Source organism: Calonectris borealis, chromosome 5 (assembly GCF_964195595.1).
Source record: "Calonectris borealis chromosome 5, bCalBor7.hap1.2, whole genome shotgun sequence".
NCBI classification, from domain to species: domain Eukaryota; kingdom Metazoa; phylum Chordata; class Aves; order Procellariiformes; family Procellariidae; genus Calonectris; species Calonectris borealis.
This window is the reverse complement of record NC_134316.1, coordinates 47,500,257-47,516,745: the sequence shown is the minus strand read 5'-3', so window position 1 is coordinate 47,516,745 and position 16,489 is coordinate 47,500,257. Positions and strand designations below refer to the sequence as shown.

The 16,489-nt window shown below is 39.4% G+C and overlaps 1 protein-coding gene across 2 annotated transcripts in view; it reads left to right on the top strand.

The window, feature by feature from the left end:
- Window positions 1-16,489, top strand: part of EXT2 (exostosin glycosyltransferase 2) — an 81,565-nt gene that overhangs the window by 49,128 nt on the left and 15,948 nt on the right. For both annotated transcript variants that reach the window (XM_075152352.1, XM_075152353.1), the window contains exons 9-10: window positions 464-653; window positions 13,923-14,089. In XM_075152352.1, the coding sequence (XP_075008453.1) occupies window positions 464-653; window positions 13,923-14,089 (357 nt within the window). The remainder of the gene's footprint in view (window positions 1-463; window positions 654-13,922; window positions 14,090-16,489) is intronic.

Here is a 16,489-nt window from a genome sequence, read left to right as displayed (position 1 = left end):
TCTGGCTTTGCTGCTTTGGTTTTGTTGTTGTTAACTCTTTTTTGCCTCTGAAATTGTAGTGCTGATTAAGTTTCTCTTTGTTTATTGAGTCCTGACTATAAATATAAATGTCTTGAAATAGTGATTAGTAAATGAGAATTGAGTCATGCTGCCTGGGTTCAAAATTCACCTTGATTTTCCTTCTCCACAAATCTATCTGCCTCTTCCACCCCTCTTATTTGCAGTGTTACAGCTAGGCAAAAATGAAAATTGAATTAGGAAAGAGATTGGAACAAAGGTTTTGAGAAATTGCTGAAGTCCACTGTTGCCAGAATTGGAGAGTCAACCTGCCTGATCTGAGCAAACTCCAAATCTGGCGGTTAGGTCCTGGCTACCTGAACTACCCCCTGCTGTAACAATTACTCCTACTGTGATAAGTCACTTTAATCAAATTGTTCTCCTGTTTTCTTGTTTTCCTTCACAGAAGTGGAGCAGTGTGAGCAACCCACTCTTCCTTCCACTGATCCCACCTCAGTCCCAAGGTTTCACAGCCATAGTTCTGACCTATGACCGGGTGGAGAGCCTTTTCCGAGTCATCACGGAGGTGTCTAAAGTGCCTAGTCTATCCAAATTGTTAGTTGTCTGGAACAACCAGAATAAGAATCCGCCGGAAGGTAAGACCCCGTGGAGGAGGGTGAAACTGGGGGTGGCATGACTGCTTGCACCTCTTACAGAATGACCTCTCTTCTTCATTAATATGTCTTCGAAAAGTATTTCATGGTTACTTTCAAAATAATAAATTTGGATTTTTTTGTGGCAATATTTTTGAAAGTGAAATGAGAAAGGCCAAAGTAGATTAAAAGAAAAAAGCATACCAGTGGTTGTGCTGCTAACTTCTGAATCAAAGGTAACAGATGCAATAGTTACAGAAACGTTTCTGTCGTCAGCGTTATTTTGGGGAGTGGTAAGGAGAGACCCATCTTTGATTTGTCAGTGCTTGGTTTTATTTCTCTGTAGACACTCTCTCGTTGTGGTGAATACTACTTCTGCTACACCGTTTTCTAGGGCAAATGTGGTTCAAAGCAGCAAAGTAGTTTGAATGCTTGGAGCTATAAAATAAGTGAATATTTTGATTGATGAAACGAAAAGTTGGGACGTTTTGGGTGCTGAAAAGAAGTTCCCACACCACCAGAATATCTTGTGAAAATGTTACAGCTAGCCCAGTAAGACAAGACATATGTGCCTTTTTTAAATGTTTCTGTTTCCTACACATATGATACTATGTTGCTCTTTATAGTCTTCGTGAGTGAATCTGGTGAATATCTGCATGATATTTTAAATTTTTTTAATTCATGGTTATTGTAAAATGAGGGCACATTCACAAACCTTCTCCCAAATGACTTAAACGTGTAGATTTTTGGAAGAAGATTTGGTTTCAAAAGTATATTAATGACTCCAGTGTGACCTCAGTGCTGTAAATCTCTGAATTAATTTGTTTAATTTTCAGTAGCTGAGGCGTGCTTTGCTGGCACGGGTATCTGCTGGCCTGGCATGCTGCCGTACTGTATCCCCTCGTGCGAGGACCTCAGTCTCATGCTTGCTGCCTGCATTTTCAAACCCAAGGTCCTAATCCCATGTTTCTCTGTCTCCTTCCATATAACACCACTGCACGTGCCGTGGCTGCTCTGTCTCCCACCAGCTCCCTTTTTTCCCAGCTCCGGGCTGTCTGCCTCACGAGACCACACTGCTCTTGCTCTTCTCCCAGGTCCTCGGCTGGAAGCATAGGTTCCTTTACGAAATCATCATGGAGTAAATGGAGAGCCAGGAGGTGTTGCCCCATGTAAAGGAAGGTCGCTGGGCTTGGCTTGTGGTAATCCTCTCCAGTGCCAGACAGCCCTCCAGCGCTGCTCGTTTCATTTCCATGCTTATTGCTTCCTAGGATGAGGTTCTTCCAAGTTCCGAACCCTAATACTAAAATCCTGAGCACTGTTCTGGGCAGTTAAAGCCTCCTCTTCTCATTCTTGATTAAATACTGTAGGCAGAGTAGCTGTAAATGAGTTTGTTTCCTGTGTGCTGTACATATGAATCTGTCATTCTCATCTGAAAACATGGTGATTTTGTGGGAGAAAAAATGTTGCCTTCTAAGAGTACGTGTTCAAAAAAAGGCTATATTTGGTGGTACAGAACCTTGTGGATTCTTCTGTCTTCTGTAGGGAATGAAGTGTGTCATTAGGACTCCTTGCTTTGTAATTCTCTTTCCAGAGGCTTCAGCTGCTGCTGTTTTCCACTCTTCAAAGTTAGCTATTCTGCATAGCGGCAAGATACAATGTAAAAATTAATCCCTGACCGCTTGTCTCAATTTACCATCTTCTAACAGCTTCTCAGAGCCAAGCTATTGCTGCCATTCACTTGGCTCATTTGCCATTTTGGCAACTTGCTCCAGTTTAAAGCAGGGTAGCTTTATTGTTTGCTTTAAAAAGTGTTCTGTAATACTGCTGTGCTAAACACTCCAAGTAGTGGTTTATTAAATGTTTTGCGGTCCTTTGGAGTGAGAAGTGTTGTGTATAAATTGATGATAACTGGAATTTTTGCAGTAAGAAGTTTTTTTTCTAAAAGCAAAAATGCTTAGTCTTATATTCAGTTCTGTGAGCACTGAATGCAGGTGGATTTAACCCAAATGGATTGTTTCCACATTTCCCTTGAGTGAGTCCGAGATACAGGAGAGTTGAAGCAAATAAATCATTAGAATGATCTTTTTTGTTAAATCATTGTATTAATCTTGCATTTAGAAATTCTTGAAAATTAAAATGTGTTTATTTTTTTTCTGCCTCAATTACCACTAAGTGATAAACTAGTTTCAAAAAAAAAGAAAAAAAAGCCTTTGCCTGCAGAGCTTAAAATCGTGGATTTGAGGGCACGGTTGAAAGCATAGGCAGTTTTGCCCTTACGTTAGCCTAAGCATTGCGCTGAAGCAAATAACTATTTGTTTCCAGTGTCCCTTGTCCCTTTATTGCTGTTATAACCATTGTAATCTCTTGGCCTATGGCTAGGGAGAGGTCAGTTTGATTAAATTAACTTGTTTTATTCCAGATCCATGCAGGGCATTCCACTTGGCTCTTCAGCCAGTCTGTCGTTCAGTCTGTCTATTAGTGATCCTAATCCTTGGACTTCAAAGCTTCTGCTGTTTATAGCCTGTTAAAGCCAGGAAGTTTCTGATGGATTAGAGCAAGGAATGAGTTTGAAGTTTGTAATGTGCACCACTGTCACTGATAAAGTCTGGTTTATTACCCTACAGTAGTATCTGCACTTTTATGGCTATTCGCTTTTAATTGGTTATAGTAAAGCTGAGGTGCTTAACCTCCTAGAGCATCAAGTGCTGCATTTCCTGGTCCTTTCCATGCAAGGGACACATCTCGGTACAGAAGCAAATCTTGGCTTTTGTCGCTGCAACCCTTTGTGTGTTTGTTTTGTTTTGCATGTGTAAGTGGGAGGGCTGCGTGAAGGACATCCGAGTCGTCTTCCGTAGTGGTTGTGTGTGGTAAATTGAGGATTCGATTTAGGTCTCCTGAGATGTAGCTGGTGTCGTGCCACACAAATACGACATGTAGCTGCTCCTTTCTTTCCTCTGTCAACACCAGAAAAATATTATAATTGAAAATGACATTGTTATCGAAGCGATATATATTGGAAATAGAGGGAATCTGTCCCTAGGAATGCAAAGTTTTGAAATACATGCAAATTATAAAATTAATGTTGGGTTTGGGTTGTTTTTTTTTTTAATGAATGCTTATGTACTTGTAATAATGCCTTTATGTAATGAAACTCAGCAAACTTAGGAATGAAATATTCTATTCTATTCTAAATGTTGTACAAAATTTAAGATGCTGCACCCCTCAACAAATGTGACATTCCATAAGATAAAAATCCTTTTTTGCTTGTCCTCAGCATTTAGTGACGTTTGAATGAAAAGGTATATTTGTCAGCATGAACTAATGTTGATTTTTGGCAGACGAATGCCGAGACTGAGTTGTGGTCGCTCTGTGTCGGTGCTGCTGAGCATCCCTCAGTGCAGGTAAGAGGCGGTAGCTGATCTGTGCTGCTGTGGAATGGTGTCAGGTGTGGGGAGTGTGCAGGGGCTGTGGAAAACAAACTCCTTGCAAATCTAGGCCTGTCGAGGCAGATGCAGCTCTGATACCACTGACAATTTTTTTGTCACATTGGCTGATAATAAGTAAAATAAACAGCGAAGAGGGCAACTGATTAAATGAACACCTGACTGGAAAGTTTTCACCCAAATAACGTACAAAAGTATAAAGTTGGAGGAAAAGGTAGCTACATGTATATGGGCTGGAAATCACTAGCAATTTAAAGAGTGTTTTTCCCTTTGTCCTATGAGTTTGCAAGGGCCACTCTCGTAGCTTAAAATGTTTGAGAGCTACTTGTGCGAGTCTGAGCTCATCACTCTCCTTTAGAATCAGTGAAAAGAAACGAGCACCTCCATCTAGCCTGCAGTAGGTACTTATTTTTGGGTAAACTAAATCATCCCTCCAGATGTACCCTCTTTTCCTCCACTGAGTATGAAGGAAACCCAGGGTGACTCGTACAGGCTTAAATGACTGATCTTCAGTCTGCTCTGAGTTCCTACTTGTTTTGCCATACCGGTGCCTGAACACAGTGAAGGGCACGTAGGCTATCTCGCAAGGTTCTTGAGAAATAAACAAAAATTAATGAGCACTAAAAAAACCCCAATGTTTCAATTATTTTTCTCGGGCTGATAGTTCTTACAGCTGGAGCACTGACCAGACACAACTTCTGCCTGCTGAATGGGAGCAACTGATTTCTCACTGTGCCGCAGTTTCCATGTCTATAAGATTAATACGACAATATTTTCTTAGATAAAATGCTTTGAGACTTATAGTTTAAAACTGCTATGTAAGTAGCATTATTCCTGGCATTATTATTAGGTAGATGCCGAGATTTCTAATTAGGAAGTTAATGTCTACTTTGAAATCAAAGTAAAATAGAAATATAATATTTAATTTTAATTTAATATAATTAAAATATAAGTAATAAAGGAAACTACTTTTTATAGGTTTAATTTAGTCTGAGTACCTTCAGAACATTTACAAATATGTATGTATCCTGGTTATTCCCATTTTACAGCTTTAGAAACGGGGGTGCACAGAGGTGAAGTCTTCACCATCACTCAGTAATTCAGCTTCAGGGCAAGGAATTGATTCAAGAAGGTCTGTGCTTTGGCCTTTTTTTTGCTTAGTTCAACACACTGCTTTCCCATACTTTGTATTTGAGAGGTACCATAGACGTAGGTATGTGTAAAGGGGTGGAAGCTTTACTGTGTATTTTGAGATCATTGCTGAACCGGTGCACCAAAGTAGGAACACTGTGCTTTGGGTGAGACTGGAAACCAAGGGTCTAATCTTTTGTTTTTGAACTCAAAATATGAGCAGTGTCTTAGGAAAAAAAAATACAATTGCAACAGATGAATCTATGAGCAACACAGATATCTTGTGCAAACATTTTTAAGTTTTCAGAGTGCTTATGATGGTAAAAACATTGGATCTTCTATGTGATATAGCAGAGAGAAAATATCACATACGATGATGATTTTAATCTGGAACCTTAAAGCTTTATAGAATCATCTTGCTGATCTTAAGTGCTCTCTGGATTTAGGGGACGCGGTCTCTGCTTTGTGTCTTTGGCTGAGTTTTGCATATATTCTCAGCCATACAGGGTATGCAAGAAGCCTGTCAGCCCAGCAGTAATGTCAGCAGGCCCATGACTGCATGTATAATATTAATAAAAAGATTAAAAGCTTTGAAATATTATAGGGAAAAAACCGATTTTTTTTCTCACTCTGCATCCATTAAAATAAATATTGTGGTCCAAGTGTTGCTGCTGGGAATATTTGCCTAGACAGGATGTTTTTTCATTTTCTCCATCAGCCAAATACTTTTGTCCTTTCATTTGTATTTGTCTAAATTGCTAGTTCTGAAATTCAAGAAAATAGTCTGTGATAGAAATTTCCACTGACATTTCATCACATTTGTTTCAGACAATGGAAGAAACCATTTTGTCTACCTCATAAATGGTATAAAAATGTATAAATGCATTATTGTTAGTAAATATGCAACAAGCTACAAAATTGTGTGGTAGCTTGATTCCTTTTTAGGTTCAGTTTTATAAAAATGGAAAGTGCATTTTAAAGGACGTGTACTTTCTTAGTAGTTGTATTGGTAGCGGTTCCTGGAGCTAAGTCGCTGATAAACTTGGAATAAGGTACAGACTATAAGGCTTATGGGTGTTACTGCGGTAATCATCTCTGTATTTCAGTTTGATACTATTAATGGACAACATTGATATAAAACACTGGGGCTAGGGAACCGGAGTATCCTATGGATTACTGGATCTTAAAAAAAAATGTTAACTTTAAAAAAATAATAAAAAAATCTGTAGTGGCAGGTTTTTTTGCATACCGTGCCTTTAATAGTCAGCACTGGTAGAAATGGTTTTTTGAACTTCTCTTTAGGTTTTGAATCAACTTGGCTTCTTGACAATAGACTCAATGCCATTTTCCTTGGTTAGCTAGAGAACTAATTCATGATGGTTTTAGTCTACCATGAATCATCTTATGAACATTTTGCAATGTTATTTTCCAAAGAAGTCTAGAAATTTAGGTTAACAAACCCAGCTTAACAAAACTGGGTTCTAACTAATGTCCTAGAAACCAATATTCTATTTTGTTATATATAAGAGGAATTCTGTGCATTACTGTAGACCAATATAAACATTGTAATGTAAGTAGAAAGTACCTGTTTTGAACAGATAGTTCTAAGTTGAAGCAGTTGAAATGCCTGGACAGACTTTTTCAGTCAGCCATTATTGAAGGAGTTCTGGTAATAAATAGATGCTTGATGTTGTTGTTTCTGACAGTTTTTTGGAACTTCAGATTCAGCTAAGTTCTGCCATTCAGCCTTTGAGACTGAAAAAGTACTTATTAGGCTTCCGTCATCTATGTTCAATTAGTTGAATTCATACAGACTGCTAGAGACCAGTTAGAATGAGCATCACATAAAGGATTTTATGAAAGATCAGGTATGAGAGTCGAGTGTGGTGTACGGGATTCTGTGCAAGTGCAGGTGCATACAGAGGAGCATGTTCAGAGATGTTTTCTGCCAGTTTTTTATTGATCTTAGTCTACCTTGCACAACTTCTGGAAAGGTTTTTCCGTTTTACAGTTCCAAGTGAGCTCCACAGAAGTTGTGGGAAGTCTGAGCTTAATATGAATTAATACTCTGGTGCCAGGTTATCAGCAGTCATGAGATATTCCTAGCTGTTGTTACTGAGGAAGTAAAACCGGAAAAGCATGTCTGTGTGAGTCATCAAAATGCCATTATTTTAGCCAATAAGTAGATCTTTTTTTAGTTTTGATTTGTCATATTGCTCTTAATACTGGCAAACATTCAGTTCTTGCCATCAAGAGCGTACGCTGTATTTCCAGCTCCTCCTCATTATCCTTACCTGCTGTTTCCAATTGCAAATGCAACAAACCATCTGCATTCAAATATCACTTGCTATTTTTGAACTTGATACTACTTAGAATGGGTGTCCCACGAATATTGGTTAGCTCTGTACAGCAGCTGTATTGATTCTCACTTTCCCTGGCTTGAATGCTGAAACTGGAAATGGATGATTTATAATTAGAGCAAGTAATTTCCTATATAAATACACTTCTGTCTGCTGGCTAGATAGATAATAACGCATCTGCTGCTAAAGGATCCCTTCAGATGCTATTAACTTCCCAGTTTCTCAGAAGCAAGGGTACAGAGAATGATGCTATTTAACAGCATGACGGTGCCATTTCTCTTTGAAAAGAGCTAAGACACTCCATAGAAATATTCCTCTCTATTATTTTTAATGATCCTTCTTTTATCTATGATGTAACAGTTCATTTAGAGCTGAGAAACAGGGCTGGCTTTGAGACTAAGAATTCATTTTTATATATAAGCATTTTGCAAGCTTATGTTACTTACATTTTTGTTACAAACATCTGATGGCAAGCCTAGGGAGGTGTGGAAAGTGAAGGGTTTTTTTGGTGTGAGAGGGTATTCCTTGAGGTTATACTGAAGTTGCCTCTCTCTCATGATTGTCCTCCCTTCTCTTCCTTACATCTTTCATGTAATTCACTGGGTGTTGTAGCTGAGAAATGGGTATTTAGAGGATGGGGAGTTTTGCTGCTCCTCTGTATATGAGTGTTTTAAATGGGAATGTAATTATGGCACTTTTTTTGATCCTGCAGTTTGTGGAAATCACGTTGAAATCATGCTTGAAAAATTTGCTGTGAGATGCGGACTTACAGGACTTAGTGGTGGGATTGTGGGCTGGCCAGAAATACAGGCATGTACGTGGTTGTTAGGGATTGTAAGCCCATTAGAAGTGGAAGCTGCATTTGGAAAAGTTGGGAAACTGCTGATTTTGTGTTTAGAAGACCACATGCTGTTTTCTGTGGGCAGCTCCTGTAATCAGTGCATCAGTAGTCCTAAATAGCACAACATGCCAAGAATGCCCCGCGTCTTGTTGTCAAAGAGCAAGTGTAAGTGTTATTCAAACACTCTTCTCTCATAATTATTTCAGTACGACGTGCAATAGGAGGTGCCTGTCATTCTCTTCAGACTCCATCTATACATAGACTTTTATACACTCCCAGAGAGCTTTATTTTCATATTTTACCTCTGTCTTCTGCTGCATCACAGAAAGTCCTCACTGGTTTTAAAGGAAGTAAGAATAATTCCTAGTCCACACATGCATTTTTACTTTTGTATGCTTAAAGGTTCTTATGCTGTCTTGTAAGACTTCATCTGCCTTCTTCTCTTGGGCTTCTTTTATCTTTGTCATACTCTGTTAAATGATGCAGTGCCCTCTTACCGTAAGATTAAAACATATGCTTTTACCTTGGTTATAATAAAGTCTACTAAACTGAGAACTTCCCCCATATATGTTTTGCTAGTGCTGGGGTTTCTCGTAACTTTCCAAGCAGTATCTGAAAATTCAGAGCGTGGTGTTACAGAAGTGGCAGACCCTGTCTCTGACTTCCCTTTCAGCCACATTCCTCCTATGTGTAAAAAAGGAAAGTACAAATACTCTTCTTCTGTGGTCTTTTAAAATAAATGTAGACAGTTTTAACCTTCCTGATGGATTCTAAAACTTTGATTTCTGAAGTAGCTGTTGTCTTTTTTTATTGACTATATATTTCTTTTGGAGTCCCTGCAGCAGGGCTAATTTTGAGTACTTGGATCGCTGAGTGGAGCCTGCTGTTCTTTGTGATAGTCATTTTTGCCCAGGCTGCCCAAGCGGTTACCCAGGTGTCACTGTGTCGTGACACCTCCCACGCGCTTCCCCCTCTGTAGGTACAGCAGCCTTCAGTGTCAGATCAGCCTCGAGGCAGCGAGGTAACTGGTACTCTAATGTCTTATTCAGAGTTTCTCCAAAATCTCTCATTAATTTAAATCCGAATTCAGAAACTTTGTATTATGTTTCTCAAAGCACCAATATTTTACAGTAACATACCTCTTTTGGAGAATTGGTCATTTTGAGAGGCTTTCCAAGACCTTAGTAAACCATGTGGATTTAACAGGATTTACTGACATCTGAGATGCGTGCTGATTATAATTAGATTACACCTTCATTTTTCATACACTTTTCATTACTTTTTCTTCTGTTACCATATTTTATGCAAGTGGCATGTCAGTTATTAAGCTATCAAACAGTTGATTTTCCAAAGAGCTAAAAGTTTAAAGCGTCCATGCTTGCTTGCTTTTCTGAATTATTATTTTTCAATCCCAGTGACTTTTCAGTTTTAATTTTTGTTGTCTTTTTTTTTTGTGTGTAGCAGATGTGAAAGGAAGAAAAGCCTGAATAAGAGTACTTAACGTGTATAAAATGTAAACTTTGTTGATACTTATAAATATAGATTTACAAATGCATACATGCCTATGGCAATTCTGCTTGCTACTAAAATGCTTGTGACAGTGGAGTCTTTTGGGGATCTAGCAGGCTGCCTAAAATTATTTGATACCGATATTGGGATTATAATTGGATAATTATAGGCAATTAACCTAAGGTCTTTAAGTAGCTTGCAAATGTTAAACAGTCTACAATCTTTGTGAGGCCCTGATATATGTCTTTGTGAGGTACCTGTAACTGTCTTATAAATATGGATACTTGCACGTTGTATGGTGAACCAGTAAGAAAGCAGTGAGTTGACTTGAGGCTACTAATTTGCAATAAATGGTTCCAGTCGTTCAGTGTTACTGCCTCCTGCGGTTAGGATGACTAGCAAGATGAAAATTTTGGAATTTCAGTGGTGTCCTACTGGAATCATTGTTTCAGATTATGGTTCAAGCAGGGGATTTCAAAGACCTTACAATGCTGAGAAGAAAATGAGCTCATTAAATTGTAATTGGAATCCGTGGCTCTTGAACATTTTTGTTGTGGCCCCAAGGCACTTGCTGTGCCTCCCCAGCTGCTGGCTGACTGTGACTTCCATTGGAGCCCGTCGGTAGTGTGGTTGAATCCTTCCGACTGGCTACTAGTCAATATTACAAGCCACTGAAGTGTGCATCGGTGTTTGGGGTGGTACCTTTTGCCTTCTACTAGAAGGAAAAGAGGTGAGTAAAACTGGACAAGAACCTGCATACAGGTCAAATACAGGCCATGGTCCACAAGACCACCCAGATAAAGGTAGATTTTACAGTCACTTTTTCAATCTCACAGGAAAAAACTCGGTAGGAAACCGAATACAAATTTTGCCAGTAAATATCACTCTGTATTTCTTCTCCTTTCTTTTGGCCACCCATGCATGCCAATCCTTCTTTCTAAAATACGGCTTCCAAGAAAAACTGACGTTTGAAGACTCTTGGTGTGGTTTGGAAAGACAGCTTTGTTTTCCCATTGAAGTAGCGTTTGGACTGTGGTGTCCTTAAGCAGTGTGCAGCTCTGTGTTTTATTTAAGAGTGTTGTGTGAGCTGTTAAATCTGAGAGGCCCAGTGGCAATGAGGACATGGACACTCGTTCCTGGGAGTAAGTTTTACTTGTAGGTGTTCGTAGGTTCGTAGCGTTTGAGGCAGAAGGGACGGTAAGATCCTGTGGGTTGACATGTAAGTCACGAGTCACCACATCGCCTTTCTTTTCAATCCAGTGACTTCTATCTCACTTGAGCGCATCTTCTATAATAATACCCAGTCTTGTCCAAAGACAAGATGTACAGAATCAGCTGCTGTCCTTGTTAACTTCCTCCAGAGGTTAACCACTGTTACTATTAAAAATGTCTGCCTTATTTATACTTTGAATTTGCCTGGCTTCAGATTCCAGTCATTGTTTTTTGTTATGTCTTTCTCTAGTTGATTGAAGATACGTGGCATCTCTCTTCCTGTGTAGATGCTTGTACATGTTAATCAAATCCACTTTTTGTTCCTTCTTATAATAAGCTAAACAGATTGATCTCCAAGTTCCACCAGAAGGCATTTTCTCCTGCCCTCAAATAACTTACGTGGTTCTTTCCTGCACCATTTCCAGTGTTTTAACATGCTTTGAAAAACAGTATTTTAGCATCTATCTGACTATGCATACAGGGAAAATTGCCCTCCACTCCCCTGGCCCCATTTTTTACTACTTACCCGTCTGCATACACAGGAATTACATTAATTCATTTTGCCCCAGCAGCATGCTGAGAACTAAGGTCCGCTCTGACCCCTTAATCCTTTTCAGCAGCTGGTTTTAGGGGAGAAGTTTGCCCGGGCCCTAGTGTTTAACTGTGTGTCGAGTTGTGTCAGTCTGGTTTTTGTTCAAATGCACCTAGTTTACTAAGCAGTCCAGAGTGCTCTGTGTGACCTTATTGTCCTCGCTATTTTTCATGTCTCCAGGCTTTGTATCACTTGCAAATTGCACTGGCAATTTATATGTATTTCAGATCACTGGTGACAATTTCCGTGGCTTCAGGCCCAGTGTCAGTTCTTATAGGCTCCGCTTACCACAGGATCACAAAATGGCTGAGCTTGGAAGGGGTCTCTGGAGCCCATCCTGTCCAACCCCTCTGCTCAAGCGGGGTCACCTAGAGCTGGTTGCACAGGACCATCTGCAGATGGCTTTTGAGTATCTCCAAGGATGGAGATTCCACCACCTCCCTGGGCAACCTGTGCCAGTGCTCAGTCACCCTCACAGTGAAAAAGTGTTTCCTCATGTTCAGAGGGAACCTCCGTGTTTGCGCCCATTGCCTCTTGTCCTGTCACTGGGCACCAGTGAAAAGAGCCTGGCTCCATCATCTTTACACCTTCCCTTCAGGTATTTGTACGTATTGATGAGACCCTCCCCGAGCCTTCTCTTCTCCAGGCTAAACAGTCCCAGCTCTCTCCGCCTTTCCTCGTAGGAGAGATGCTTCAGTCCCTTCATCGTCTTCGTGGCCCTTTGCTGGGCTTTCTCCAGTATGCCCATGTCTCTCTTGTACTGGGGAGCCCAGAACTGGACACAGTACTCCAGGTGTGGCTACACCAGAGCTGAGCAGAGCGGAAGGATCACCTCCCTCGAAGTGTATCCTTATACGCGTGTTCATTTGACGCAGAGAACAACTTATAAACTCTCTGAGCAGTCACTTTGCAGGTGTCTTAAAGTATTTTCGCTTATTTTTCTTATCATATACCCTTGTCATTCCCTCCATTTCACCAGTGTAAAAAACTCAAGTGTTCATCTATCTACTGTTCACAAGGTACTTAGACTCATCTTACAATGCTCTCTTTTCCCTCGAATTTTCATTAAAATATGTTGACTGTGAAAGCTGGAAGAAACCAACAAATCGCATTTGTACTTGTTTAGCTATTTGTTTAGCTATTAATTAAACTGCTTTTTGATGAATTGGTGCTTTTGGGATGCATCGTACTGTAATAATGACTACTGTTAAGCTTTGTGCTAGAAGATGTGTATGGTTAAATATGTGCATTTAGAATTAATGTTTAATAGTCGGTCCTTAGCTGTGTTTCGTTTAGCTTGGTGCTCTATACTTATGCCTGCACTTATATTTTTGTAGGAATAGAATAGGATTTTGATAACTTTTGAATATATGCAAAAGCCTGCAGAAACTGTTAATATGACACTTAAGGTGCTACATTTCAAACACATAGCAAGAAATGGAAATCTAATCTCATTGTACAGTGAATTGGATCCAGTTTTGTATCTACAGGATTTTTTGTTGCTAGTTAAAGCATCATTTGACTGGTGAATTTTCATTATTATGTACTCTAGTGCTCTATTCTACCTGTAAGGATGCTGTGGGGCACAAGTAGAATCCTTTTGCATTTATCTAGCTTAATTTATCACTTAGGACTTCGAAGATGAAAGAAATTACTCATACACAGAATCTACTCCTTAACTGTCAATAGTAATTAACATTTTAGGTGTATCTAGATTTTTAATTGATATAATAAAATTTATTTTTCTCAGCCCTTGATAGAACTAACGTTCTTTTTCAAATTCTTCATGACCCTAGACTTGCAGTCAGTGATTGTATACTGCTGCTTCAAATTCTTTTAAAGAGTTGCAGTTGAATAAAGTATCTTTTCTTGCTGTGTGTCCTAAACCATCACTGACTCTTGTTATGTGATTATTGCAGACTGCTGTTGTGGGCAAGCTATCCCCCAGACAGCTCTCTGTAGAGAGCAAAAGAGGGAAATGGGAAATGTAGCTGAACTGCTGTCTCTTGCCTTCATATGCTTACATGTTTGCCTAACTGCAAGTCAGGTGTAAATTGGCCATTAAGAAGCTTTCGTTTAAGATGTGAATTAAAAAAGAGTAAAGAGATGCTAAGGCAGATGTGCAGACTTGTTCAGAAGTAAATTATAATACTGAATTCCATTGCTTTTAATTTTTCTCTCTAGATTCCCTCTGGCCAAAGATTCGTGTTCCCCTGAAAGTTGTTAGGACTGCAGAAAACAAACTTAGTAACCGCTTCTTCCCATATGATGAGATAGAAACAGAAGCAGTGTTGGCTATTGATGATGATATCATTATGCTAACTTCAGATGAACTCCAGTTTGGCTATGAGGTAAGAGAATTGGTTTTTTCCTGTCTCTTAGGCTGTCCACTTCAACATTGTCCATTATACAACATATGTATATAAAGTGGAGGAATCACTGCACAGCCTGCTGATTCAGGTTCTCGTATCTCTCTCTACTGTAACAGTTCAATGCTGACTGAAATATTTTTACAGATAGTCATTACTTTATGGAAAAAAACTGCCAGCTAACAGAAAATGTTCGGTAACTGGCACAGTAATGCCAAGAGACTCCAGAAAATGCTGTGTAATTGGTGTAATGGAAGCAGTCTGGAGACTGTGAATTGCATTCTTCTTAACAGTTTCAAACAGTTTTCAGACAAACCAGAAGTGCTATTCAAGTTAATGTGTCTTGATGGACAAGACAAGTTTCAGAGATTAAGTGCTGGGAACAGAGGAGGCCTCTTGGGGACATGCCGAAGTAAGGTGGAGTGCAATGAAAAGAGGAACTGAAGAATGTCAAGGAGGGGACACGTGTATCATATGCTTGAAATGGCAAAGCTTCAACAGCTGCTGCTGTAACGAAGGTTTCAACAAAAAGAAAGTTTGTCCAAATCAGTTACCCACGGCAGTACAAAGAGGTGAAAGTCTTCATAGGCATTTGAGTTGTCTGGTAAAAAGTGCACTTACTTAAAGCAACACTGTTGTCTTCCTTCCAAAACTTTGGTTTGAATGATTTAATTTTTGTCTTCCATTTGTATTTGAGTATATGACACAGTCCATAATCTGACATTACTGTTATCTGTGTGTATTTTAGACAAACATGCTATATTTGTCCATAAATCATAAACATTAGAAAATGTAATATCATGTTTTAAGAAAGGTTTGAATCATTTAGTCACACCCGTACCTGCAATATCAAGAGCAAAACCACACCGGGCTTCATATATGAGAGCTAGAACACGAAACTACGACCTAAATTGAATGAAATAATGAAAACCACTTTTCTAAAGGGTAGAAAGCAAACTAAACGTGATAGTTGTCTCATTTTTAACCATCTTAAGTGTAGTTGTTAACACAAGAAGATATTTTTTAAGAGATGTTGGAAGTACTTCTTTAATGTGAATACATATGTGGTAAAATATGGCTCTCTCTCCCTCTCAAGTGAAAGGGACTGTTAGCAAGTAACGAGCTTTTGGACTCAAGAAATGACTTGTGGTAATGTAGGTATGCTGATGTAGTAACAAAGATGTTTAGTGGAGACAGAGCTTTAATCTATCATGTGTGTCTCCAGAAAGGAAATACTTCCCTTGCCAGGTTAAGAGTAACGGGTTAGTACATGAAGTGTGAAAGATGGAATGAAGAGAAGACAACTGAAGGAAGGGGTTTTTTTGGCCACATATTGCCTTCTCTGTACTCCGTTGTCTACGCTGAATGTTTTAAGCACTGCACTGCAGCAGCAGAGCAATCCAGGCTTGGCAGTTCTGCAAGCTGACTTACTTTTGTCTGTGTTGGTGCTGTAACTACTAGTTTTGAGGGTGAACTGATGGGATGAAAGATAGCAAATCCATAATGTGCATGCCGTGTAAATCCTGGCTCCATTTGCAGTTTGATTTTCATTTTCATCGAGCTGTCTCAAAGTAAATAAAAATAAGTTTTATAAAAACCTAAGTGACTGTGTAAGTAGTTCCAAATGAATCTCTGCTACTGGCAAAGCAGGCTTGGAGGGCTTTGAAGCAGAGATTCAAACTGCAGCTGAGTTTCAGCTGTGTCAGCCAGAAGTCGTGAGAAGTAGAACTGAGGCGCTCGTGTGTCTGAAGCGTTAATTTAAACATCCTCAGCGGAGAGTATCTGTAACTTCACATACACTGAGTCTGGTCACTTAGGCAGGAAAGGGTTACCCTCATGAAACAAAAAAAAGAGGCAAAGAAAAGTTGACGTGAATTCCCCTGTAGTCAGTGTGATTAGGTGGCAGTTGGGACTTACAACGCTTCATCCCCAGGTCTAGCTGTTGGACTGTGCTGGCTAATTTATTGGCCTTCTGTGGACCATATGCATTGGTTGCAGGAACTATCTGAGTAACAATCCTTATATTCAGTGTGTGAATGTAACTGTTTGGACACGAGATTGTTTAGTCTGGCAGACAAAAAACTATTGCTTTTGCAGTTTTTTGCATTTTATTATAAATCCTATTCCTTTTTGATTCTGGGAATTCAGCTTACTACACAGCCACATTGATGGAAAATTAAAATGCCTTATTGAGCGGGTAGTTGATTCAAAGCCGTGGGTAGTTTGAATCCTTATATTTTGAGATTGCTTCCTCCCTCCCCTCCCCCCAAATAAATGAATAAAAATGTCTTTGAATACAGAAGCACAGTGGATTACTTTATAAATACACAATTTTCCTCGTATAGAGGGTGTGTGATGTAGTTCCTACTCTCTGGCACAGAA